The sequence below is a fragment of the Ictidomys tridecemlineatus genome, chromosome 7 (genome assembly GCF_052094955.1).
Source record: "Ictidomys tridecemlineatus isolate mIctTri1 chromosome 7, mIctTri1.hap1, whole genome shotgun sequence".
In the NCBI taxonomy this organism is placed as follows: Eukaryota; Metazoa; Chordata; class Mammalia; order Rodentia; family Sciuridae; genus Ictidomys; species Ictidomys tridecemlineatus.
In genome coordinates, this window is record NC_135483.1 from 167,410,552 (window position 1) to 167,438,108 (window position 27,557).

General features: G+C 35.8%; 1 protein-coding gene across 2 annotated transcripts in view; it reads left to right on the top strand.

The window, feature by feature from the left end:
* Positions 1 to 18,629, top strand: part of Cyp20a1 (cytochrome P450 family 20 subfamily A member 1) — a 60,238-nt gene extending 41,609 nt beyond the window's left edge. For both annotated transcript variants that reach the window (XM_005338925.4, XM_040294733.2), the window contains 7 exons: positions 1,513 to 1,628; positions 2,710 to 2,764; positions 6,816 to 6,936; positions 11,516 to 11,627; positions 12,244 to 12,308; positions 15,037 to 15,126; positions 15,274 to 18,629. In XM_005338925.4, the coding sequence (XP_005338982.1) occupies positions 1,513 to 1,628; positions 2,710 to 2,764; positions 6,816 to 6,936; positions 11,516 to 11,627; positions 12,244 to 12,308; positions 15,037 to 15,126; positions 15,274 to 15,424 (710 nt within the window). In that variant the 3' untranslated portion in view covers positions 15,425 to 18,629. The remainder of the gene's footprint in view (positions 1 to 1,512; positions 1,629 to 2,709; positions 2,765 to 6,815; positions 6,937 to 11,515; positions 11,628 to 12,243; positions 12,309 to 15,036; positions 15,127 to 15,273) is intronic.
* Positions 18,630 to 27,557: the final 8,928 nt, after the last annotated feature.

Here is a 27,557-nt window from a genome sequence, read left to right on the forward strand (position 1 = left end):
TCTGACATGTTTTAGGTGCGGGGGAAATGTCAGTAAACATAAAAAATCATGCCCTTGTGGCTCCACATTCCAGTGGGAAGAGACAGACAAGGGTCTAAAGTAAATTGAATAGAGTGTTAAAAAGTGAAAAATGCTGTAGAGAAAAATAAAACTGTCAGGAGGTAGAGAGGTTACAATTTTAAGTAAGTATTGGGACAGGCCTCACCAAGATGAGATTATTTTTGAGCAAATAGTTACATATTGTGTGAATGCTCGGATGTCCAAAGGAAGATTATTTTGTGTAAAGAAAATACAATTGCAAATTCTTTGAGATGGGACTCTTCCTGGTATATTTGAAGCCAGTATGGCTAATGTGAAGTGGTTGCAAAAGGAGCAGAAGCAGGTGAGCTCAGAAGACTGGAGAGAGGAACAGAATGTCTGTGGCTTATAGGCCATTGTATGAGTAGGTTGTTACTGTGTGATAGGATGCCAGTGGATGGCTTTAGCAGATTTATGATCTGAGTTATATTTTAGTAAAGCATCAACCTGGCTCTTGTGATGGACTACAGGAGCCCAGAGCAGAAGTGGGGAGACTAATTACAGGGCTATTGCAGAGAAGCAGGCAAGAGAGATGATGTGACTAGGACCAGGCGGCAGACAACGGAAAATAAAGAACAACAAAATAGCAAGAAAAAATTAATTATGTATTTTGAGAAAATAACCACCAACATTGATTGACAGGAGTAAATGTGGAGTAAAGGGAGGGAGAAAATAAGATGTTAGGCCCGATTAATTGGAAAATGAGGTTATATTAGTAAAGAATAAGATGAGGAAGACTGCGGAAAGATACAGGTTTTGTTGGAATTGTCAAAAGTTCAGCGTGTTGGTTTTTATTAATATGCTTCAGACCTCCCATTAAAGATGTTAAATTTGTTTTTAAATCTGAGTCTGGAGCTTTGGGGAAAAATGTCTGGATGAAAAGCAAAACTATGGAAGTGTTCAGTAATTAGATTTAAAGCCTTAAGACTAGAGCTCACTTCTTGACTTGGGTGAAAATGATGTGGGTGTTTGTATTTATTCCTTAGACTGTACTTATATGTTTCTATGTACTTTTGGGAATGCATCTTAAATTGAACAAAAAGAAGGGGAAAAGAAGTAGACAACTTTCAATATAAATTATCTTTTTAAATTGTTGTTTACTACCTTTAAAGGTTTTATTCTGCATGTGGGAACATTGTGCAGAATTAATTTTCAAAACTTGAATCCTGCCTGGTATGGTAGCGCACGCCTGTAATCCCAGCAGTTTAGGAGGCTGAGGCAGGAGGATTGTGAGTTCAAAGCCAGGCTCAGCACCTTAGCAAGGCCCTAAAGAACTCAATGAGGCCCTGTCTCAAAATACAAAAAAGTTCTGAGGATGTGGCTCAGTGCTTAAGCACCCCTGGGTTCAGTTCCTGGTACCAAAAAAAAAAAAAAAAAAAGTTGAATCCCCACAACTGCTTGTATTCTAAATGTTCTTTGTGTTTCTTCTCTAAGCCCTCATGCAATTGGAATCTGTTTTAAAGAAAATCATAAAAGAACGAAAAGGAAGGAACTTCAGTCAACATATTTTCATTGACTCCTTAGTACAGGGAAACCTTAACGACCAACAGGTGATGTAATTGTTAAATGTTTACCAAATAAAAATTGTTAAATGTTTATCAAATTCACTGTAATCCAGATGCCCTCCTGGAAACTCAGTGGCTTCTCCTTATTACACATCATAAATGGCCCAAGTATTCAATCTCATTATTTAGCTCTTTGAAGAAGCAGTATATTATTTAATATTTGGGTAAGTTAGGGGCTGGGGATGTAGCTCAGTTGGTAGAGTGCTTGCTTCACATGCACAAGGTTCTTGGTTCATCCCCAGCATCACAAAAAAAAAAAAAAAAAATTGGGCAAGCAAATATTGAGTTAAAATTCTGTAATGATAACAGAGGAGGACTTACGTAGCCCTCATAGACTGAGTCCCTCTGTCGATATGACCAGGTGTGGCAGCTGGGCTTGTTCACTGTGCTCAACTATTACTGTTAGCACACCACTGCATTTATGGTATGTCAGGCAAAGGACAGGAATGTCATCATCGCCACATTCATTCCTCTTTGGAATCTTCTTCCATTTGGCACATGGAGGTCCTGGTAGCCAGAATGATTTTCTAGCTACATCCCCAGCCCTTTTGGTGCAGAAATTGAGTCAGGTTCTGAGCTCCATGTCAGCTCTTTTCTATTCTTTCTCTATTTGGTGCCTCAGGCCAAGCCATAAAAATAGAACTGAACCAGTTTTCAAGGTATAACATAAGCCAGTAATATTACCAACAGAAAAATGCGTACTTTATTGCATCAAAAACATAGTGCAGTATTTAGGTTAGTTTTCACATTATACAGATTTTGTTTTTGTTAAAACGTGGTAATAAGATAATATACTTTTTAAAAAATTTTTGTTGACCCTGCTTATATATTCTAGATTATGTGAATAGGGTCTAATACAGGCCAACTGACATTTCATACCTTTCTTTTTTATTATTTTTTATTTTTTTTGTAATTGTATATGGACAGAATGCCTTCATTTTATTTGCTTATTTTTATGCTGTAAGGATGGAACCCAGTGCCTCACACGTGCTAGGCAAATGCTCTGCCATTGAGCTACAGCCCCAGCCCACATTTCATACTTTCTAAACTTAATTTTGTGTCCTAGGTCCTAGAAGACAGTATGATATTTTCTCTGGCTGGTTGCATAATAACTGCGAAATGTAAGTATAAATTGATGTCTTTTTCAGATGGATTACAAAGTACACAAGGTTACAGCTATTCTAAAATAAACACTGTTTGCAAGACCTCTTTATAATTTCCTTCCCTGCTTATTATTCTTGTTTAAAGGCTTGATTCACACAGGTTCCCCCTACTTTTTTTTACCTGAAGTGCTCAATGCCACCTCTGGAAATTGCTATAAATTTCTTGACACATTTTATGGATTGTGAATTCTAGTTAGTGCCTTTAAAATGAACTGCTATTGACACCTTTCCAGCTGAACAGTGAGCTTTTCCATTTCCTGCTGCTGCTTTTCACTGACTTCAAGCCAGTCTGCTGTTATTAAGGTCTCCAACAGAGGATGTAGGCCACAGAAATCATGATCTAAAAGAATTCCTCTCTTGGTGGAATTGAAGGTGATTTTTATTTAAAATTCTAAAATGTATGCTTTAAGTTTCCTTGCTGGTTTTTAGATTAATGGAGTACTATTCATTTGAACTGTATTTATAAAAAGTGTTTATAGACATAAAACATATATAAGATAAATGCTTGTAGGAGGGATTTAAGGTAGCAGTTTAAAATCTAGAAAATTTATTTTCATTGGAAGGATTTCATTTATAGCTCTTTCTGTGTAGGGAAGTTTTCTATAAAATGATGAGTATATATGTAAACTTCCCATGATTGTTTTGTCCAGATATTATAGATTAAATGAAATATATGCAAGCATGTGTTAAGAATAATGTATTTATCTTCTTAAATAATCCTCACTTATTTCAAAAATGTTATTACATTAAAAATATTTCTTTGAAGGGGCTGGAAGTGTAGCTCAGTGGTAGAGTGCTTGCCTAGCTAGCATGAAAACTTCAGAAAATCTGAATCAGTGGTTCTCTGGTTACCACAAAAAGGGACTGTTTCCAGATTGAATTGATCTTTTAATCTGATTTTCAGTTTTTAGGGAGTTTTCAAGAGTATTTGTTTGCTATCACTGAGCTACATCCCCAGCCCTATTTATTTATTTATTTGGTACAGGGATTGAACCCAGGGACACTTAACCACTGAGCTACATCCCCAGCCCTTTTTGTATTTTATTTAGAGATGGGGTCTTGTTGAGTTGCTGAAGCTGGCTTTGAACTTGTGATCCTCCTGCTTCAGCCTCCTGAGCCTTTTTATTGTATTTTGAGAAAAGGTCTTGTTAAGTTGCCCAAGCTGGCCTTGAACTTGCCATCCTCCTGTCTCAGCCTTCTGAGTCACTGGAATTACAAGTATGTGCCATTGTGCCCAATTTCTGGTTCAGTTTATATTTAAAGAACATTAGATGTCTTCATGGCCTTGTAAATACAGGAACTATACCTGCAGCCTGTCATACTTTGTAATTGAGTTCTACAAGAAAAGCCAATGTTTGATTCTGGTGGGACTGAAAATTGGTGCAACCAATCTGTAAAGCAGTATGGAGATTACTAAGAAAACTTAGAATGGAACCATCATTGACCCAGCTATCCCGCTCCTCAGTCTATACCCAAAGGACTTAAAATTAGAATACTATAGTGACACAGCCACATCAATGTTCATAGCAGCTCAATTCACAATAGCCAAACTGTGGAAGCAACCTAGATGCTCTTCAGTAGATGAATGGTTAAAGACACTGTGGTATATATACACAATGGAATGTTACTCAGCAATAAAAGAGAATAAAATTATGACATTTGCAGGTAAATGTATGGAGTTGGAGAATATCATGCTAAGTGAAGTAAGCCAATCTCCAAAACCAAAGGCCGAATGTTCTCTCTGATAAGTGGATGCTGATCCATAATGATGAGGATGGGAAGAATGGAGGAACTTTGATTGGGCAAAGGGGAGGAAGTAGTGGGGTGTGGATGGGGGCAGGAAAGATGTGGAATGAAATGAACATTATTACCCTAGGTACATGTATGACAGCACATGTGGTCCAATGCTACATCTTGTACAACCAGAGAAATGAAGAGTTGTGCTGCATTTGTGTACAGTGAATCAAAATGCATTCTGCTGTCATATATTCCTAATTAAAATAAATAAATTATTTTTTTAAAGTCAGTATTTAAGATTATTAAGCTTATCTGGTTATATTAATTGTAAGTGATAATAGATGCAGGCAGAGCATATGAGTACTATTTTATGCAAATCTTTGTGCTAATTCCTTCAGTTGTAAAATTGTACTACAAGTTTTCACAGCACTTGTGAAACAGAAATTCTGTAGTTCACTCAAAAGCCAAAATGAAGAAACATATGTAGGGAAAAGTTAAAGACAGGTAGTAGTAACTCATGAATAATTGAATGCCAGGTAGCTCACTGTTTTAGTGTGAACAATATGGGTAATTGGTGATTCAGACAAGAACAAATTTTTTAAATTAACTTTAGGGCTGGGGCTGTAATTCAGTGATAAGAGTGTTTGTGCAACATGTATGAGGCTCTGGGTTTCATTCCCACCACTGCAAAAATAAAAAAAAAATAGAAAATTAGCTTTGAATCAGTCTTTACTCCAAGAAGCAGATGATTGGTAAGTAGAGGTAAAAGTTACTATAGCACAGCTGGGGTTGTGTCTCAGCTGTAGAGTGTTCCCCTAGCATGTGTAAGGCCCTGGGTTCAATCCTCAGCACCACGTAAAAATAAATAAGTGAAAGTGAAATAGAGATATTGTGCCCAACTCCACTAAAAAGTAAATATTTTTTTTTAAAGTTACTATAGCATTCAAAAAGTATCTGACTTAGAAAAAGTAGAGTTACACATAGTATCAGCTTGTATATCACAGGATGGTTTCATTCTTTAATTCTAATCCCAGTCGATTCCTAAAGGAATATAACTACTCTATTTCCTTTGTTTTTTGTTCTAAATGTAACTTTCTTACATTTCCACTTCCTCAGTGAATATTATAATGCATAAACTAGTTTAAAGCAAAAACAAGCCATGAGCCAGCAATTTTCCAATTTAGGTGTTCATCAAAGTAATAACTATTTGTAATCCTGCTTCTGGGGAGGCCAAGCCAGGAGGATTACAAATTCAGGGCAAGTCTTGGCAATTTAGTGAGAACTTGTCTTGAAATAAAAGGCAGTCTTAGAGCCAGGTGCAGTGATGCAGGCCTGTAATCCCAATGCCTTAGGAGGCTGAGACAGGAGGATCTCAAGTTCAAAGCCAACCTCAGCAATTTAGCAAGTTGCTAAGCAACTCAGCAAGACCCCATCTCTAAATAACAGACAAAAAAAAAAAAAATGCTGGGGGTTTGGCTCAGTGGTTAAGTGTAGGTTGGTTCCACAGTCTAGCTGTGGGTCAATACCCAGACCAATACCCAGTACCAAAAAAAAAAAAAAAAAAAAAAAGGCAATCTCAGTGGTAGAGCATCTGCCTAGCATGTGTGAGGCTCTGGGTTTAATCCCCAATACCACAAACATAAGAAAAGAGATGTAACTGTCATACTTGTTAAAAGTATGGATGTATGGACCTCACCCTAGACCTACTGAATTAGAATCTGTACGTGTGAAATTGTGGCATCAACCAACTGCCAGGTGATTTTCGAGAACGATTGTCCTAAGCAATAATTAGTCACAGTTCTTGGAGCCAGTATATTTACCATTACAAGCAAAAAAAAAAAAATAGGATATTGATATTCAGACAAATATCCTGCTAGTTTGATATATGTGGGTCATTCATTCATCAGTGAATGAACTGATAAGTCAACTTTTAAATTTTACGAGGTCAAGTGAACAATATCATTCCTCACAGTTACCAACATTGAACTCTTCCCCAGATAGAAAGTTTACTATCATCATGTTACCTAAGGTAAAATGCATTCAATGACTTGTTACTGGCACTACCTGTTTTTGACAACCTCTATAAATATTCATGTTCTATTTAATGAAATACAAATTCTGTCAAGAATTTTATTTTTGGCTAATACTTAATGTATCATCTGTATCAGGGGAGGGAAAAATGAAATTTAAAAAATCCCAAACCACTAGTTTTTTCTTGTTATATGCCCCAAATATGAATTAACTGTTTTCATTGTTATAATTTTTTACTTAGTGTGCACCTGGGCAATCTGTTTTTTAACAACTTCTGAAGAAGTTCAAAGAAAACTACATGAAGAGGTAGACCAAGTATTTGGGAAGGGTCCTATTACTCCAGAGAAAATTGAGCATCTCAGGTAAGAACTAAAAATGAAGAAGAGGTCATTAAAAAGCAAATTTGAATTAGTTTATCTAATTTAAAGCTAATGTTAATATCTAGAAAACCTGTATAATTTTATAGGATTTTAAATATTTACATATAGATTTGAATGGATAATTTAATCTCTTGTTTTAAATAATAAAGTAATTCTGGGAAACCTTTAATGAGCCTGTATAAAATATTACTGTTAGGCAGTTGGGACATCCATGTTTCTTAGTGGTAATACAAAATGGTACAGCTAGTTGGGAAATAGTGTGGTAGGATTTTATTAAGTATACACTTTCCATATGAGTCAATAATCACTTGTAGGTAATTAGTCAAGAGAAATGGAAACATGTTCATGTAAGGACCAGTATTGCAAATGTTCATAGCAAAATATTCTAAATAGCTCAAAAATGGAATCATTTCAGTTTTTAACCAGCTGTTAAATAGATAAGCAAATTTTGATATGACCATAACATGAAACACTACAAAATAATAAAAGAAATACAGTGTCAATGTACACAGCAAAATTATTATGATAAGTAAAAGAAGTAAGACCAAAGACTTTCTGCTGTTAGTGCAGTGACACACACCTATAATTCCAACAATCTGGGAGGCTGAGGCAGGAGGATCACAAGTTTGAAGCCAGCCTTAGCAACTTAGCCAGACCCTGTCTCAAAGTGAAAAATAAAAAGACTGGGGATGTAGTTCAGTGGTAAAGTATCCCTACCATCCCCAGTACTGAGAGGAAAAAAAGAAAGAAAAGACTGCCTGTGGTATGATTTTATTTACATGAAATTCTAGAAAAGACAAAAGTATAGTGATAGAAAGCCTTGAATATTGCTTCTCTTGGGCTGGTGATGTGGCTCAAGCTGTAGCGCGCTCGCCTGGCATGCGTGCGGCCTGGGTTGGATCCTCAGCACCACATACAAAACAAAGATGTTGTGTCCGCCGATAACTAAAAAAAAATAAATATTAAAATTCTCTCTCTCTCTCTCTCTCTCTCTCTCTCAAAAGAAAAGAAAAGAAAAGACTATTGCTTCTCTCCAATTCATTCTCCGAAGTGCTGCTGGAACCTGTGGCTGCAGATACTGCAGTCACTTAGGCCCTTTTAAAAATAAAGATATATGGGATCACACCTGTAATCCCAGTTGTTTGGGAGGCTGAGGCAGGAGAATCACAGTGGGCCACCATTGGGGTGCAGCGCTCTTCTCTCCTGGCATTGTGCATAGACTATTTCTGTGTGTAGATTCTTTCTTTTCCTCTCTCCTTTAGCTAACTTCTAAAATTTTTTTTTGCAGGTCTTAGTTAACTAAGTTTTTATTTCTCTGCAGAGCCCTTTTCCTCAATTAGGTATTCTTGCTATGTGTTCTCATAATACCCTGAACTTCCTTTACCATAACGTATATATCCCCTGCACTCTCTGTCCCTCTGCCAATAAGATTCTGACATCCTTGGGCATTATCTGGATTGTTCATGTTGTATTTCATTATCTAGCACAGTCTTCAAATGTGAGTAGGTCCCCAATAAATATTTGTTCAAAAAAGAAAGGGAAAAGTGATGTTTTCTACTGTTTCTTTTTTTATATTAGAAATATTACTATGCATAGTTACAACATTCCTATGCTTACTTCTTTTGTTAGTATTTCTACTTCTTTCTGTATAGTAAGTGCCTAGAAGTTTACGGAGATTTTACAGCAGCACAGTGGTTAAGATTAGGAGCTATCGAGTAAGACAGATGTGTTTGAATCCTGTCTGTGTGAACTTAACAGTTGCTTCTAATTTAAATCTGTACATTCAGAATAATAAGAATTTCCACAGGATTTTTATAAGGGTTAGGTGAGATCCTATGTATAAAATATTTAAGTGATCTGGGCATGGTAGATCAGTGGTTCAGCAACCCCGTGTTAAATCCCTGGTACCAAAAAAAAAAAAAAAAAACTTAAGTGAATTGACTTATGGCAAGATTGTAGTACATTTTAGCTTTATGTTTTTCTCATTAGGATATTACAATATTTTGATGTATTGTCAAATTATGCATTAGAAAGGTCATACCAATTTGTACTTCCACCATCTGAATATGAGATGTCTTTTCTCCACTTTTTATTAGTAATGCCTATTGTCATTCTTTTTAATCTTTGCTAATTTTGCAAGTGAAAAAAACTCCTTTGATTGGTTGAGTATCATTTCATTTATCTTCAGGCCATTTGTATTTTTTTGTGAATTTTTTAGTACCAGGGATTGAACCTAAGGGTATTTGACCACTGAGCTACATCCCCAGCCCTTTTTTAAAAATTTTTAAATTTTGAGACAGGGTCTCACTAAGTTGCCTAGAGCCTCACTGAGTGGCTGAGGTTGGCTTCAAACCTGCGATCCTCCTGCCTTGTCCTGTTGAGCCACTGGGATTACAGGCATGTGCCACCACACCCAGGTACAGTGTATTTATATATATATATATATATATATATATATATATATATGCATGCAGATGGACACAATACCTTTTTTTAATTTTTATGTGGTGCTAAGAATTGAACCTAGCACCTCTCCTGTGTGCTCTATCACTGAGCTACAACTCTAGCCCTAGATGTGGTTTCATTTAAATTTTTATTCTTCTTGAATTTATGTACCTATCTCTAAACAAGTAAAAATTATGATGAGATTATTTCAAATTAGGAAGGTTTGAAAAGTGATGAAATGATGTTAAAATGTATGGAAATTTTAAATTGCTACTCCCAAAATAAACATCTTCAAAATTGTTTTAAATTTTTTATTAAATTTATTTTTAACTGGTATATGAAATGTAAAAATTATGTTGATTTATTGATATTAATGAGGTGCTGTAATGTTTTGATACATGAATGTATTATATAATGTTTAAATCAGATTAAGCATATCTCTAATTCATTTTGACTTGATTTTTGTTACTGGTGAGAGATAGGGGTTTGGTTTCATTCTTTTGCATGAGGATATTCAGTATTTCTGGCACCATTTATTAAAAAGACTATGCTTTCTTCAGTGCAAGGATTTACTTCTAGGCTCTCTATTCTGTTCCTTGGTCCATGTGTATTTTTATGCCAACACCATGATATTTTGATTACTGTAGCTCTGTAGTACATTTTGAAGTCAAGCAGTATAATGCCTCCTGCTTTGTTCTCTGCTCTTTTTCTTTAAGGTTCCTGTTTTGTTTTGTTTTTTAATATTTTACTAGTTGTTGATGGACCTTTATTTATTTATATGTGGTGCTGAGGATCGAACCCAGTGCCTCACACATGCTAGGCAAGCACTCTACCACTGAGCTACAACCCCAGCCCCTTTGTTCTTTTTTTGCTCAAGATGGCTTTGGCTATTTGAGGTTCCCTACAAATAAGGATTATTTTTTCTAGTTCTGTGAAGAAGGCCATTGTCTTTTGACAGAGATTACATTGACTCTTTAGTTCTCTTTGGGTAATATGGACATTTAATAATATTGAGTTTCTGACTCACAAATACAGTATATCTTTCCATTTTTTGTTTGTGTTCTTTTCAATCATTTCATCAGTGTTCTACAATTTTCACTCTAGAGACCTTTTGGTAGAATTTATTCCTACATTTTATCATTTCTTTTTTTCTTTTTTTTGGTAGCTATTGTAAATGGGACAGCTTTCTTGGTTTCTGTTTCAGATCATTAGCTATTAGTATATAGCAACCCTATTTATTTTTGCATATTGATTCTTGTATCCTGCAACTTTGCTGAATTTGTTCTAATAGGCGTGTGTGTGTGTGTGTGTGTGTGTGTGTGTGTGTGTGTAATTTGGGGTTTTCTGTATATATGATCATATCATCTGCAAAGAGTGACAATGTGATTCCTCTTTTTCAGTTTTTTGTTTGTTTGTTTTGTTTTGGTACCGAGGATTGAACTCAGGGGCACTCAACCACTTAGCCACATCCCCAGCCCCATTTTGTATCTTATGTAGAGACAGGGTCTCATGAGTTGCTTAGCCCTTCGCTTTTTCAGAGTCTGGCTTTGAACTCTCAATCCTCCTGCCTCAGCCTCCCAAGCCTCTGGGATTACAGGCGTGCACCACCATGCCCTGCTTCTTTTCAAATTTTGATGCCTTTTATTTCTTCTTTCACCTGCTTGCTCTGGCTGGGACTTTCAGTACTGTCTTCAATAAAAGTGGTAAAAGTAGATATCCTTGTTCCAGATCTCAGAAAGCTTTCAGCTTTTCCCCAAAGTAAAGTTAACTGTTGGCTTGTTATATATGGCCTTTATATGTTAAGGTACATTCTTTCCATGCTTAATTTGTGCAATGTTTCTACAAAAAGCAATGTTGAATTTCTTTTTTTTTTTTTTTTAATTTTGAGATAATGTCTTGCTGAGTTGCTGAGGCTAATCTTGAACTTGCTATCCTCCTGCCTCAACCTCCCAAGTCTCTGGGATTACAGTTGTAAGCCACTGTGCCTAGTGGGATATTGAATCTTATCAAATGCTTTCTCTGCCTCTATAGAGAGATGATTTTTTATCTTCATTCTGTTAATGTGGCATATCATGTTTACTGACTTCAGTAATATATTTAATTTTTTTTTAAACAGATATTGTCGGCAAGTGCTTTGTGAAACTGTTAGGACTGCCAAATTGACCCCAGTTTCTGCCCGGCTTCAAGATATTGAAGGAAAAATTAACCAATTTATTATTCCTAAAGAGGTAGGAAACTTTGGATATGTTCAACTCATTTAATTACTTAAATGTTTTTTGTGTGTAGAGTGCCCGATAAATACTACCCATTATTAAATGAAAGATAATTATTTTACTTCATTTTATCTTGTTTTTTTGGTACTGGAGCTTGAACCCAGAGACACTTAAACACGGAGCTATATCCCCAGCCCCTTCTTTATTTTTTATTTTGAGACAGGTTCTCACTAAGTTGCTTAGGGGCTGACAAGTTGTTGAGGCTAATCTCAAACATATGATCCTCCTGCCTCAGCCTCCTCAGTCTCTGGGATTACATGTATTTGGCACCATGCCCGGTTCCTGTTATCTTTTATATTACTTATGGGGTTTTGTTGTTGTTGCTGTTTTTAACTGAATGCAGGTTTTAAATTTTCATATAGTTAAGTCTGTTATTCCTACCTGCCTTTCAGATTTTGTGACATTTAGTAGGTCCACTCCATCACCAAAATAATGAAGTGTTTTCTTCTATTATTATATACTTTTATTTTGTTTCATTATCTGTATTAAAAGATCTTTAGGATGAACTGACTTTCTGGGAGTCATTTTGTCTCTGTTAGGCCTTGATTAACTAAATTGATTTGTTTTTCAGACTCTTGTTCTTTATGCCCTTGGTGTGGTACTTCAGGATCCTAATACTTGGCCATCACCACACAAGTATGAAATTTCTGTTTATTGTCTTTGTGATTTTCTATTTTTTGTGTGTTTGCATGCTTTCATTCCTTTTCTGTGTTTTGAGGAGAAATTCAATGTGCTGTGACATGCAACAGAAAGCATTGCCTTCCCTTTCTGTGTTCATTCACTGCTTCTTGTCTCCATGAATCTTCTGATGCTGTCTCTTTTATTACTACTTCAATCCTAAGATCTGTTCAATTACCTAATCTCTCCAACTATCTTTAATTTCAGTAGAATTTTGGAATTCTTTTATTGTTAAGTGGGTAGTTTTTTATTTTTTTTAGTTTTTAGTTTTAGGTGGACAGAATATCTTTATTTTATTTTTATGTGGTACTGAGAATCGAACCCAGTGCCTCACGCATGCTAGGCGAGCATGCTACCACTTGAGCCATAGCCCCAACCCCTAAATGGGTAGTTTTTATGTTGCCCCTCCCTTTTGATTTCTCTCAACTATTTTCAGCTCTTTAGTAAAATTCAGAAACAGATGTTGTATGTATGTGTCTCATGCAGGTAAACAGGAAGGCAAAGGTAAAGAAGAAAGCTACTGTTGTTTGCCTCATAGATGGCCATCTAGTAAAGTCTGACTTAAGATAGTAGTCTAGATTTAGTGCCCTGAGCTGGGTGTGGTGGCACATGCCTGTAATCCCAGTGGCTTTAGAGGCTGAGGCAGGAGGATTGCAAGTTGAAAGCCAGCCTCCACAATTAAGAGGCACTTAGCAATTCAGTGAGACCCTGTCTCTAAATAAAGTACAAAATAGGACTGGGGATATGGCTCAGTGGTCGAGTACCTTTGAGTTCAATCCCCAGTACCCCCCAAAAAAAGGATAGATTTAGTGCCCTGGAAAAGGGTTATCAGTTGACTTCAGGTAAGACCTCAGTGTGAAATGCCTAGGGCAGAGTTGAAGTACCGTGGACCTAAATCTGGAGTGTAAGGATGGGTGTGTTAAATGTTCTTGTCATTTTAGTTTTTAGTATTCTAATACATTAACACCAGCCAATTCAAATTTTGCTAAGTAAAATTTATTTAGGTAAATTTTATATTTCTAATGGCATTTATAGGAAAATGAAAAATGCTTTGATGGAAAATACATTCCTATAATTACAAAAAAATGAAATTATAAGTTTTAAGATTTTTAAAAAATACTTGTGGAAAAGGTGCCAAGATTTTGATAAGTTTTAAGTGTTCTGTGAAAACCATAGAAATTATAACTTTTTTTTTTTTTTTTTTTGTACTTGGGATTGAACCCGGGGACGCTAAACCACTGAACCACATCCCTTTTTATATTTTATTTAGAGACAGAATCTTGCTGAGTTGCTTAGGGTCTCATTAAATTGCTGAGGCTGGCTTTGGACTCAACAATCCTCTTGTCTTAGACTCCTGAGCTGCTGGGATTATAGGTGTGCACCCCCATGCCCAGCCTTTATTATAACTTTTGATAGTATTGCTATCATGCAACTGCTCAGAGAATCTAGGTTACAGATTGAAAATATTAAAAGGAATAGACGCACTGTGGTAATCATTTCTAGGCTTTTCTTTATTTTTTCCTATTGTCCTAGGGCTCGAATCCCGGCCCCTTGTACATTAGGCAAGTGCTCTACCACTGAGCTATATCCAAGCCCTCATTTTTAGAAATCAAATGTAATCACACTTAGGAGATATAGGTGATGTTTTTCTGAAGCAAAGATTTCTGAAGCTGGGCACTTCCTTACTCATCTAAGGATTCATTCTTGTCAGTACCTTAAGCAAAAACTTACTCTAACAGAAATAAATATAGAAGTGAGATGCACCTGTTGGACACAATGGTTTACTTATAGGGTAAATATAATATTCACACAGAAGAGGATGAGGAGAGTGACTTTTTCCACTAAACTGGATGTCTTCAAGGTCCAGGTAGATTGTTTTATGTCCTTTTTATGGTTGAGTAAGATTCCATTGTATTAGTATACTAGAATTTATTCACCATTCATCTGCTAAAGTTGAGTTGTTTCCAGTGTTTTGCTACTGTGAATGAAACTGCTGTGAACAGCTACACAGGTTTGAGTTTGAATATAGGGTTTCATCTTGGGGACAATAGGCCTACACCACCTCATCCAGCCTGCCCCCTAATTCTGCCCCCTGCTCTTTTTCCTCTTTTTAAACTTCAGAGTTTTGCTTTTTTAAAAATACCTCTGTATTTGGAAGGAATTTTTATGTTGCATGGTAGTAAGTTATTTTTAAGATATTCATTTCTGCAATGACAGTTTACAGAACAAAATTCTAAAAACAAAAAACTTTTCCTAGCTCCTTCGTTTTCCTCAATTATTAATAAATCTGGGTATAGTATAATTGATAAATATTATTTTAAGGCCTGAGCCTCCAGTTTTAAGAAATAAATTTTAACTAAAGAAGCAATGTAAAATGCCCACATATTGATCCTGTGTAACAGGCCTTAAAATTATTTAATATTCATTATTTGATTTTTGTGTGAATTATCCTTGTATCTCATGAAATGATATAAACCTGTGTAGCATTCCTTCTTAGTTCTGAGAAACGTATTTTGCATCTTTTGAAAATCATGGGGTGTAATTTGGCAACATAATGAAATATAACATGACAGCACTTTTTATTTTTAGCAAATATTAGATTTTATTACAAACCTGTGTTCTTTTATGTCAATATTTAAAATGCCAGTGGAGCTATATTATAATTAACCCCCAATTTTCTCTTTAGGTTTGATCCAGATCGCTTTGATGATGAATCAGCAATGAAAACTTTCTCTTTGCTTGGATTTTCAGGCACACAGGAATGCCCAGAATTAAGGTGAATGATAGAAAAAATGAGAAAGAAAAAAATACCAGATTCTCCTTTTGTAATTTTGACAATTACTATTGATGAGAATAATGAATCTATGTAAAAAAAAGGTATAATTTGAAAGTTTGGTAACTGGTTGTCTTTCTTTCTGACTAGGTTTGCATATATGGTAACCACTGTGCTTCTCAGTGTGTTGGTGAAGAGACTGCACCTACTCTCTGTAGAGGGACAAGTTATTGAAACAAAGTATGAACTGGTCACATCATCAAGGGAAGAAGCTTGGATCACTGTCACAAAGAGACATTAAAATTGTAAACATTTAAAATCTTTGTTAAATCGACTGAGGAAAATGGCCATTTAGAAAATATGTGTTGGATCCTTTTATAAACCAAGTATTATAACAAACACTTATTACTTCATTATGTAAATTTGGATTTTTATATATATTATTTTCTTAGGGCATGATACACATTTATCCTTATATTTTAATAGGCAGCTTTAATTTTCTACTTTTAGTTTTTATGATTTTCTAAGCCATGATTTTCATCTTCTTTTTCTTAGCTTGATCTCTAAAATTCTTGAACAGAGAAATTATTTTGAACAAGTTGGGGAATCAAGTTTTTGAAGATTCACACATACAAAAAAAATTCCGTCTCCACACACTAAGAAGTCCTGACTCCTTTTTATATTTCCAATAAATCACCTTAAAGGGAAATAATGGAACTTCCTATAGCTTTATTTCCTGGATTGTTTTTATTTTGGGACTGTTTATTAGTTTGTGTTTTAATCATTTTTATTAGGTTTGAATTGTTCATTGGTCGATCTACCTTGCATTTGATGTTTGTTTGCCTCTGCACACACAGGGTTCAGTTCATTTAATGGTTTATACAAGGCTCATCGTTTTGAACAGTTCTCAATCATTTGGAAAATAATGTAGTTGCTTCTGAAAGTGTATGTTTTGTTTATTTGTTTCCACCAGTGCCAGGGGTGCTCTACCACTGAGCTACATCCCAAACACTTTTTTTTTCCTTGAGACGGGGTCTTGCTAAATGATTGAAGCTGGCTTCAGATTTGTGATCCTCTAGCCTCAGTCCCCAAATAGCTGGGATTACCAGCATGCACCACTTTTGCTGGGCTTCAGTGTAGTGTGTGTGTGTTTTTTAGTACCAGGAGTGCTTAACTACTGAGGTACAACCCCAAACCCCTTATTTTTTATTTTGATACGGATTCTCACTAAATTGCTTAGGGCCTTGCTAAGTTTCTGAGACTGGCTTTGAACTTGTGATCCTCTTGCCTCAGCCTCCCCAGCTGCTGGGATTACAGGTGTGTGCCACCACACTCATCTTTAATGTGTTTTGAAACATTTCTCCTGTGTGATAAACTAAGATTAAGTCTTCTGTTTTGCTGCAAATCTTGGCAGCATATTATTCCACTAATTTTCATCCATGAAAGAAACATTTGGAATTTATTATTGTATTATCTCATATGCTAAATGTAATGAACTGGTCAGTAAGAAAGGAAAGGGCACTGACCATAGATCACAACCAAAACTGGGGAAAAAGAAAACAAAGATGGAGCTGAGGTTGTAGCTCAGTGGTAGAGGGCTCGCCTCGCAAGTGGAAGGCACTAGGTTCAATCCTTAGCACCACATAAAAATAAAATAAAGGTATTATGTCCATTTAGAGCTTATATATATATATTACATGAGAGGGATAGTAACCATATTATACATGAAGAGCTCATACAAGTTGGTAATAAAAATATGCCATAGATAAATGGACAAAATATAAGAACAGTCATCTTTTGCAGGAGGAAATGGCTAATGAACTTTTAGAAAAATGTTCAGTCTTATTGCAGAGAAATAATAAGGCTTGGGGAGTATTTAAAGTGTCTTTCAGCATACACTTTAATACTGATTAAATTTTATATGTAATACTTTATTGATAGCATTGTATTGGGGGAAGGGTTAGTTTTTGTCTGGGGAATCGATCCCAGGGCCTCATGCATGCTGGGCTGGTGCTGTTCCAATGAGCTTTACCCCCAGGCCCCAAAACATTGTTATTTTAGCCAGTTTTTTTGGCTACACTATTCATGAAGAATTTCTTTTCCTTTTTTTTTAATGTTTATTTTTAGGCTACTGAAGGAAAAATGCCATGTATAGATAGAGGAAAGGAAGAAAAATGATAATTGTTTGCAAGTGGGTTATTTTTAACAGTGGTGAATTTCATTTGTTATTTTAGTGTCAAGATTATGGGGCTAAGGCTCAGGGACAGAGTATTTGCCTAGGATGCAGGAGGCCCTGAGTTTAACCCCCAACACCAGAAAAAAAAAAAGAAAGAAAAAGAAAAAAAATCCTAGCTATCAAGTTATTTTATGCTGTGTTTATGGCTAAATAGCAAGTGGATTAAATAGCTTCTCAGTGAGATGGGATGAAAGAGGCATTTTATTTTTTGATTTTAATTTTATTTATTTATTGGTGCTGGGGATTGAACATAAGGTACTTAACCACTGAGTTACATCCCTAGCCGCCCTCCCCCCTTTTTTTAGTTGTAGTTGGACACAACACAATACCTTTATTTTATTTATTTATTTTTATGTGGTGCTGAGGATCGAACACAGCACCTCGAACAAGCTAGGTGAGTGCTCTACTGCTGAGCCACAACCCCAGCCCCTCTAACCCTTTTTTATGTTTTGACACAGGGTTTTGCTAAGTTGCTTAGGGCTTCACTAAATTGGTGAGGCTGGCTTTGAACTTGTGTTTCTCCTGCCTCAGCCTCCCAAGCTGCTGGGATTACAGGCGTGTACCACTGTGCCCACCAAAAGGGGCATTTTAGACCCACTTCTAAGGAGCTAACATACAATTTAATTAGATGCAACTTTTATTTCTGGGAAAAGATTATGGAATAATTTAAATTCTAAAACTTTAAGTGAAATCTACTCCTAGTTATTATTGTTTTTTAAAGGGCATTGTTAAATCTGTCCCCTCCTATCTATGTTTATTCTGGTTTTGTGTATACAGAACATCTTCTTTTGTTATCCCAGTTCAGTGAGTGTATAGAAAACTGGCAGTGGAAGGTTACAGTAGGCAATTGATATGTAAACCAGATGCCAGTGAGATCAGATGAGATGAGATGGGTGGAATTTTAAAGCAAGTGACATCTGATAAGCATTATTAAGGCAAAAACAGGGTGATGGAGCCAGAGTCAGAACTCTATAGTGTAATTACCAATATATGAAGCAGATGCAAATAACTGGTAATGATTGGAATCAAGGAGAAAAGAACAAAGAGGAATCAGCTATATGAGCATATTTTGTCCATAGTTACATTACTACTTTAAAACATTTTAAAAAATCATTTTCTAGATGATTAAAAAAACTATACTGTCAGGCTGCAGGGTGGGGGTACTCAGTGGTAAAGCATGTGTTTTGCATGCACAGGCCTTAGATACAGTACCCGACACCAAAAAATGTTTGTTAACAACATGTTCAAAATAAATTATTCATGCACTGTTGCTCTTACTTGGCTTTTTATATTTACTCGTTGAAATCTTGGTAGCCTTAGTGTCACTAATGGTTTATAGTATGTGATTCTAGGTGGACTCTTCCTTTAACCAGAGGTAGCTTTTTAATTGATTATAAAGTTTTATAGCTTTATTTCTTCACCGATATTTATTTACATTTTTTTAAGGTACTGGGTGTTTGTTTTATTTTATTTTCATTTGAGACAGATTCTTGCTTAGTTGCTCAGGCTGATATTGAATTTGCCAAAACTGGCCTCAAACTTGTGATCCTTCTTTTTCAGGCCTCTGAGTAACTGGAGTTACAGGCCTGCACCTGACTTGATCTACATTCTTTTTGATAATTAAGAAGCTTATTGTTAAAAACATAAGCACAAAACATTTGTATAGACTGTAAATTTTTTTTTCCAATTTTTTAATATTTATTTTTTAGTTTTCAGCGGACACAACATCTTTGTTTGTATGTGGTGCTGAGGATCGAACCTGGGCCGCACACATGCCAGGCGAGCGCGCTACCGCTTGAGCCACATCCCCAGCCCTGGACTGTAAAATTTAAGGCAAAATTAATTCTGTGTGTGTTTGGGAAAAACTCAGGTGCTGTTATCTGGCCCAGGAATGTGTAGTTCCATTATTTTCTAGAAATAGATTCTATTATAGCCCATATGCCAATATTTGTTTTCTTTAGCTTAAAATTTTATTGTTTCAACAAGACCTATTTTTTGTTATGAAAATCATATAGGAAACTTGAAAATCAAAAACAGTTCCAGGGGTTAGAGTTGTAGCTCAGTGGTAGAGTACTTACCTTGCATGTGCAAGGTACTGGGTTTGAACCTCATCACTACATAGAAATAGATTTTAAACTAACAGATTATATATACTTCTTTGAAGTCACCTTTTCCCCTCCAAATCCATAAAACATATTGTTATCCCACAAAATTTTCTTTTTTCTACATATAGTTATGTTGACAAATTGAAAAATCACTTCAAAAACAGTAATACTATATGTAAAACCAAAGATATGACTGATGGTATCAAGTAGTTTAGCAATGGTCCTTTAGTTGCTGTGGGAAGAAACCTGGCAGAGAAATGGGGCACCATCTTCAAAGGCAGGCTTTAATCAACAAATTGTTACAAGTGACCTTAATTTTCTCCTTAACTGTGCTGTGCCTGTTTTGTAAGTTATCAAGACTAATGATTAATGTTGATAACAGAAGTCCAAGTAAATCAACACAGCCAAAAAAACACCCCAAACAAATAGTACAGTATTGCTTTCAGCTGTTGAGTGTCCCGCTCTAATAGGGAACAGATGAGACAAACTGGCACTAATAACTAAGATGAAAGTAGAGTGGGGTGGAACAAGCATTTGTTATGAACTGAGTGCTCTATATAACTATCTCTTTTAGTTCTTAGAGCATAATAGTAGGTTCAAAGACAGTGTCTCTTTGCCTGTAAATGAAGATGGGCAAATACTAGATAAGAAAAAGCAAGTGTCTGAACATCACATTATCTTAATATCTTCAGTGGGGTTTATATATTTGTGTATTTACGGGTTTTGTTTGTTTGTTTTTATTACCTGGGATTGAACCCAGGGGCCCTTAACCATTGAGCCACATCCCCAACCCCTTTTTTTAAAATATTTATTTTTTAGTTGTAGTTAGACACAATACTTTTATATCACTTATTAATTTTTATGTGGTGCTTAGGATCGAACCCAGTATCTCACACATGCAAGGTGAGTGCTCTATCGCTGAGCCACAACACCAGTCCACCCTTTTTGTTTTTTTAATATTTTGTTTTTAGTTGTAGATGGACATAATACCTTTATTTTATTTGTTTATTTTTATGTTGCTGTGCTGGGGATCAAATCCAGTGTCTCAAGCATGCTAGGCAAACACTCTACCACTGACCCACAACCCCAGAACCCCCAGCCCTTTTTTGTGTTTTACTTAGAGACAGGGTCTCACTGACTTGCTGGAGCTGGCTTTGAACTCCCAATCCTCCTGCCTCAGCCTCCTGAGCTGCTGGGATTACAGAAGTGTGCCACCACGCCTAGCTGTTGGTATATTTAGTTTTAAGGAGGAGTTGAGCAATATGATGTATTCTTTCTCTTTTTAAAATATATATATATTTTTTGTTGTTGATGGACCTTTATTTTATTTATTTATATGCAGTGCTGAGAATGGAACCCAGGACCTCACATATGTTAGGCAAGTGCTCTACCACTGAGCCACAACCCCAGCTCCTGATGTATTCTTCATAATAACTGAAAATGATTAAAAATAATAAAATACTAATAGTTAAAGAAATTTATAAAAGGACAAAGAATATTACCAACCCAGCGACATTTCTGTAATGATTTAATTTTTTAAAATTTCCACATATAATTTTTACATAGTACCTTCATAACAGTATGGTCTACTCTCGCTGCTGTGGGGGGAGGTCACTGAGGATCAAACCTAGGACCTGTGCTAGGCAAGCACTTTTCCACTGAGCTGTACCCCAAGCGTACTTAATGTATTTTAAACATTTTCTTTTGTGGCTTCATATTTGTAATGGTCTCAGTAAATAGCCTTTAAAAAAAAGGAATAGACTTCTAAAATATATATCAATTTTAATATTTGATTTATAGAATTTGATAATTAAATTGGTAATTGTAAAATTTGAGGGGGCAGCTACTTTGTAAAACATCCAAACAATAAGCAAAAAGGCAAGAAATGACATTTATTCTTCCATTTTCACTCTCCACTTACTTAGTTTACAATTTAGTGGCTGTCTTTTTTTTTTCTTTTTCTTTTTTTTTTAGTTAGTTGGACACAGTTGCTTTATTTTTATGTGCTGCTGAGGATCACACCCAGTGTCTCACATGTGCAAGGCAAATGCTCTGCCACTGAGCCACACAACCTAGCCCTGCTGGCTGTTTTTCTAAAGATCGATTGCATGTGATAAAATGCAATAAGCAAATAAGTTACATATATCCTGTTTGGTAATTTTTTTAAAAAAGATTATTTACATCAGAAATACAAATTCGGATTTCTTTACAAGCATTGCTATGTAATGAAACTTTGTTATTTCACCATTGTAACTACAGACAAAGTAGTAAAGTGCCTCTCCCCAAAACCAATAAATATTTTTGAATAAATAAGGTAATTTTTATTGGGGTCTTTAGTGTATTTTCAATAAAGTAAAGAGAATTATTGAAGTTATGTAGTTGAAAAAATTTCAGATAGTCAAACTACCTCTAATGCTAAGAGTACTTTGTGAAATGGAAAGTACCCCATTACTAGAAATATTTTACAAGATGTTGTGTAGCCATCTTTCAGCGACACCCATATTAGCTGTGAACATAGATTTACAATAGGTTATACAAAATATCAACCAAAATATTTGTAAGCTAGTTGTTATTTGTCCCTTCTATCATTAGATCATCATTGTTCTTTTTTTTTGGCGGGGGCGGGGGGTGGTACTGGGGATTGAACTCAGGGACACTCAATCACTGAGCCACATCCCCAGTCCTATTTGTATCTTATTTAGAGATAAGGCCTTACTGAGTTGCTAAGTGCCTTGCCATTGCTGAGGCTGGCTTTGAACTTGAGATCCTTCTGTCTCAGCCTCCCAAGCCCCTGGGATTACAGACATGCGCCACCACACCTGGCCAGGGTACATTCTTAGATCAATGTTTTTTGCAAGATTAGTGAGAACATTATTTCCCAAAGAGCGTCTCAGAGGATGCTATCCAGTGCAATCCACAAAATTCCTGAATTCCATATCTTTTAGCTCCATTTCTTTTCTCTTTCAGAGCCCAGCACCCAGTAGCTCTACTGACTCACAGCTCTGTCCTCACTTTTCCATTCTTAACCCAGATAGCAAGTGCCAGAACTCACTGCTATATTCCTATTGCTAGGCACAGGGAATAACTCACTGCACAACTCTCTGCTATATTATAATCCTGAGCATGGCTGGCTGGGGATGTAACTCAGCAACAGAGCTTGCACAAAGCCCTAATTCAATCTCCAGCACCAAAGGAAAAAACAAAAGCAAGCATGACATTTTTATTGAATTTGTCTTGTGGTTGTTTTTTTTTTTTTTTCACCCCAAGAGGGAGAACCCCACAGTCTCATGTCCTAAAACTTAACCATCTTGAACCCTTCACAGCTCTCCAGATCTGGGTTTGGAAGCAGTCCACAAAGGAAACTGTAGATGCCTACACAGCAAGGAACACAGGAGACTTCAGTTACAGGCTGTGGTGGTGGAAGAAGCAACAAGAAATGACCAAGAGTCAAACCATAATTTTATTTTCATTGTGTGAGCAAGAGAAATCAGGTATCTCATCAAGGAAGACTCAAAAGGCTAATAGGAATACTCAGAAACTTTTTAAAGTGAGAAGAGACTGCTAAGAATTGGTTTTTCTAAGTTGAAGAACAACATGGGGGCGGGGAGCTATCAGTGGTAGGCATTTGCTCTGCATATGCAAGGACTTGTTTTTTTTTAATTTTTAAAAATTTGTTATATATAACAGCAAAATGCATTACAATTCATATTACACATATAGAGCACAATTTTTCGTATCTCTGGTTGTACACGAAGTAGAGTCACACCATTTGTGTCTTCATACATGTACTTAGGGTAATGATGTCCATCTCATTCCACTGTCTTTCCTACCCATATGCCTCCTCTCTTCCTGTCTTTCCCCTTTGCCCTATCTAGAGTTCATCTAATCCTCCCATAACACTCCCAACCACTTAAGGACTTGGTTTTGATTCCCATAACCCTCAGAATTGGGGGACAGAGCTTAGTTACTTGGATGAATTGTTACTTAATTACATTCCAGTAGTAGGTGTGTTCAATATCATGATTGGTTGCTTATGTTGCAAGGTCATCAGCTAATAGATAATTAACTTTTAGAGCTTAAAAGGATCATTTAGAGATTAAATGGTGTTGCCTGCTAACAATTTAAGAATGTAGAGGGAGATGTTGAGGTAGAGCTTTTGGGAATAGAAGCATAATGTTATTATGCTTTCACTTTGGATTTTTCTTATATAAGGCCTTCTGAAAATAATTTTATTAAGTCTATGTCACTGTTATATCCACAGGATTTTGTTAAGCTTTCTTTTTCTTTCTTTTCTAAGAAGTATAGATTCAGAGGAATTTGAAATGATTTTTTAAAATATTCTTGATACAGAACCTTTGAGGGAGATGCAAATGTGTTTTGAATGCTAAATTTACTTGGATTTAAAAATACATATCTTCCAGCAAAGTTGCCATGACAACCTTTCTTAATGTGTGTATAAATTTTATGTCTGTCTCTTTGAAGTTTTACCAAAGAGATTTACCAAAAGAATTGGGCATCTCTGGTGTATTTCTTTCTGGATGCTGCCCTATGAAAATTATATAATTCTGGAAGATAAAAATCAAGTAATAGGTCAGTTCTGTGACATGGCAGTCCCACAAAAGTAGATATCATTTTGTTCTGTGATCATGAGTGATCTGGTTTCAAACCCAAGATGAAATTTGGGATTGAAGGAGATCCCACGAATCTATCCTGCATTTCTGTTTAGTCTTATCTAAAAGTTGGCCCTAGGAAGTTTGGTAAATGCTGGACCACATCTTTTGGTTAGCCTGAAAACTGATCCAGCCTCCCGGGAATTTTATAAATCTAATCCTTGGTTGATATCATTCTATGACTCAGAACCATGAAACCTCTACAATGGCATGCACGTGCACAGAGACAACCCAGAGGCTGCTTATGGCGTGTATCCCAGCAATGTTAAAGAGAGGCCTTTATCAAACCTCTTCATTTACTTTTACTTCAGATACCCTTGATTTTCAAGTTCTATTTTGTGTGTCAGGGGCTATGAAAAGAGCAGCAAGATTTGGGAGACCCAAAGTTTAGGAGAAAGGAATTTTTATCCTCAATTCTGGTGATATGAATTTCTTAAGCAAAGGAATAAAGAGGTGGTTTCTGCTACATTTTGGTAGCAGTGACTATATTATTTATGAACTCCTAACATGGGTACCTGAAATTTTGAGGTGTTTGTTGAAGAGCTGTTTGTGTTTTGTATTTTAGTGTCTGTGTAGTACATTTTCTAAAAAATAGTTATTTATTTCAAGAACCCCAGAGGACAGTTAACTAAGTTGAGATCAAAAGCATGATCTATTAATTATTTAGCTTTGGTTTACTTTAATCTTAATAGACTTCATGATACTGTATTATATTAAAGAGAATCCACAGATATTTTCTAATTAATCACCTTATAAAAGGGGTGAATTAAATCTGAGGGAGGTTATTTTATATGGGAATTAACTTTACCTCATATAGTTAATTTATATCGACTAACTCCTTAGTCCTGTTGCTTCTTTCATGATGTACCATGATATCGATAATTTTTTAAAAGTTTATTCAGAATTATGACTTCTTTTGGCTTCATCTTATTCTCTGAAGAAATATTTTTCTTTTTTATTAATTTCTTTAGTTATACATGGCCACAACATCTTTATTTTGTCTATTTATTTTTATGTGGTGCTGAGGATCGAACCCAGTGCCTCACATATGCAAGGCAAACTCTCTGTCACTGAGCCACAAAAACAGCTTATCTGAAGGAATATTTTTGAAAGACAGGTCTTTCTAAGACAAAAAGAACATGCTAAATTAGTATAATATGCTATTGATGACTAAGAGAAATGAATAATAGGCTCCTAAAAACAAACAAAACATTTGTAAAGAGATGCCCAGGTCTGGGGATGTAGCTCAGTGGTAGAATGTTGAGCATGGGTTTGAGCCCAAGAACTGGGAGGCGGGAGAGTGGAGGGAGAAAGAAAGAGAGGGCCCCAGTCCACAATTCCATGTAAAGTTGTTTGTAAATGTTTTGAGATTTATTTTCATAATAAGAGGCAGATCAGTACTGGCTATCTAATCTGTAGGGCCCAGTGATAAAGAAAAAAAATGTAGGGCTTTGAGGCTAGTCATTCTAGGCTTTTCATGTGCCTACCCTTTCAACCTTTGCAAGATGTATAACACCCCCTCCACCCCACTCAGCAGGGACTGAAATCTCCTCTACTGGCCAGCCACCTGGTGAACTTGCTGTGTGTTGCCAGCGGGCAGGGATAACTGCTTCCCTGTCCTGTCTCAAGTCACTTCAGAGCAGACTGCTTGCAGGAACCTGGCCCTCCTCAGTCTGTACACAGGTCTCCATTGGAAACTTGCAGTGACTATAGGGACAAATGAGCCTGCCCCCTGAGTTTTCCTGCCAATGCAATCCAGTTGTTGTTCTGGCAGAAAGCAAGAGTGGTAGTGAGGTGGAGATCCAGATACAAGAGAGGCCAGGAGCCAGAGAACTGGTCTCTTAAGAACCTGTAGGCAGGGCTGGGGATATAGTTCAGTTGATAGAGTGCCTGGCATGCACAAGACCCTGGTTAAATTCCTGGCACCACAAAAAAAAAAAAAAAAAAAAAAAAACCAAAACAATAACAACAACAATAACAAACCTGTAGGAGGAGACACAGAGGCAAGCTCTAAACTTCTAATGCATAGTCCATGTCCTCATAGGACTTCACTTACAAAACACAAATTCAAAAATAAAATTATTAAGAATTTCAAGACAGTGGCTACAAAGCATTAAATCCCAAGCATAAGCCCCTTCTTAGCTGCTTCTACAGCTGCTCTGGTTGTAGCCCATGGAACTATTCCAGCACATATTTGACATTGACATTTGACCTTTCATGTATAGCAGTGTGATTTTTTTTTTTTAGAATATATTGTTGTCATAATGTTTTAAACATTAAGATGCACTGTTCTTAAATGTTCATCTCTGTATATGCCTTTATTATCTAATACTATTTTATGATAGTAGCCCTCATTTCTTATGTTTCCAAGATGTGAAAAATCTCAAATTAAGCCTTGATCTAAAATCCATTTATATTTTGGCTTATTTGTATCCTTCAGAGACAATAGATTTTTGTCTTTTCTTTTCATGCCAGCCAGCAATCTCTCCTTTATATTATTTATTTACCTTATATATTTTAATTGATAAATTTCTATGACTTTGTATGCCCTGCATGTTTTCTTTATGGTTTTTAATATTTTTTTCTTTTTATATTTGTTTATCTATTTCTATGTTTGTTTGTTTGTTTGTTTTGTGTTCCTAGGGATTGAACTCGGGGGCATTTACCACTGAGCTACAATCCCAGCCCTTTTTCATTTTTTCTTTTGAGATAGAGACTCACTACATTGAGTGTGATTTTTGAGGCTATTACTTCCATTTTGTATGCTGATAGTTCTTGCAAATGTTCATAATTCTCATTTACGATCTATCTTGTGTGTGTGTGTGTGTGTGTGTGTGTGTCTGGAGATCTAATGTCATTTGTCTTTAAATCTCTCTAGGATGTGTTAAAATTCTTTATAAAATAGATGCCAGACCTTTATTTTAAAGAAAGAAACAATTTCATAATACATGTATTTATTAAAGTTGCAAAAAATGTCCAGTATGTGAAAAATCTTTTTTCCTAAGCCCCATTTCACTGAGGAAATTCTTACTTTCCTGTATTGAATCATAATGGACAAAGATTTTTCTGCTGGAAGGTAAAATGGGATTTTTCCCTAAAATATCATCATAAAATCCTTGAAATATTTCAGTTATCTGAGTCATTCACTTATTCATATGAGTAGACATTTAGATAATAGAAGTATTTAACAGAAATCTGTGAGAAATACATTGTTAATTCCTGTGGAGGAGGAAGGAAGAAATCCTACCGATGTATTTCAAGTATAGTTAAAATACAGTGTTCCCTGCCATTTTAAAATACAAAGATTTTTTTCTATGCCTCTTTCTTTCCAAAGGGCTATAGAAAATTATTTTGACAAAAATCATAAATCGGTTTTTTGTTTTGTTTTATTTTTTGCTGTTAACCTCTTCATACCATTTCATG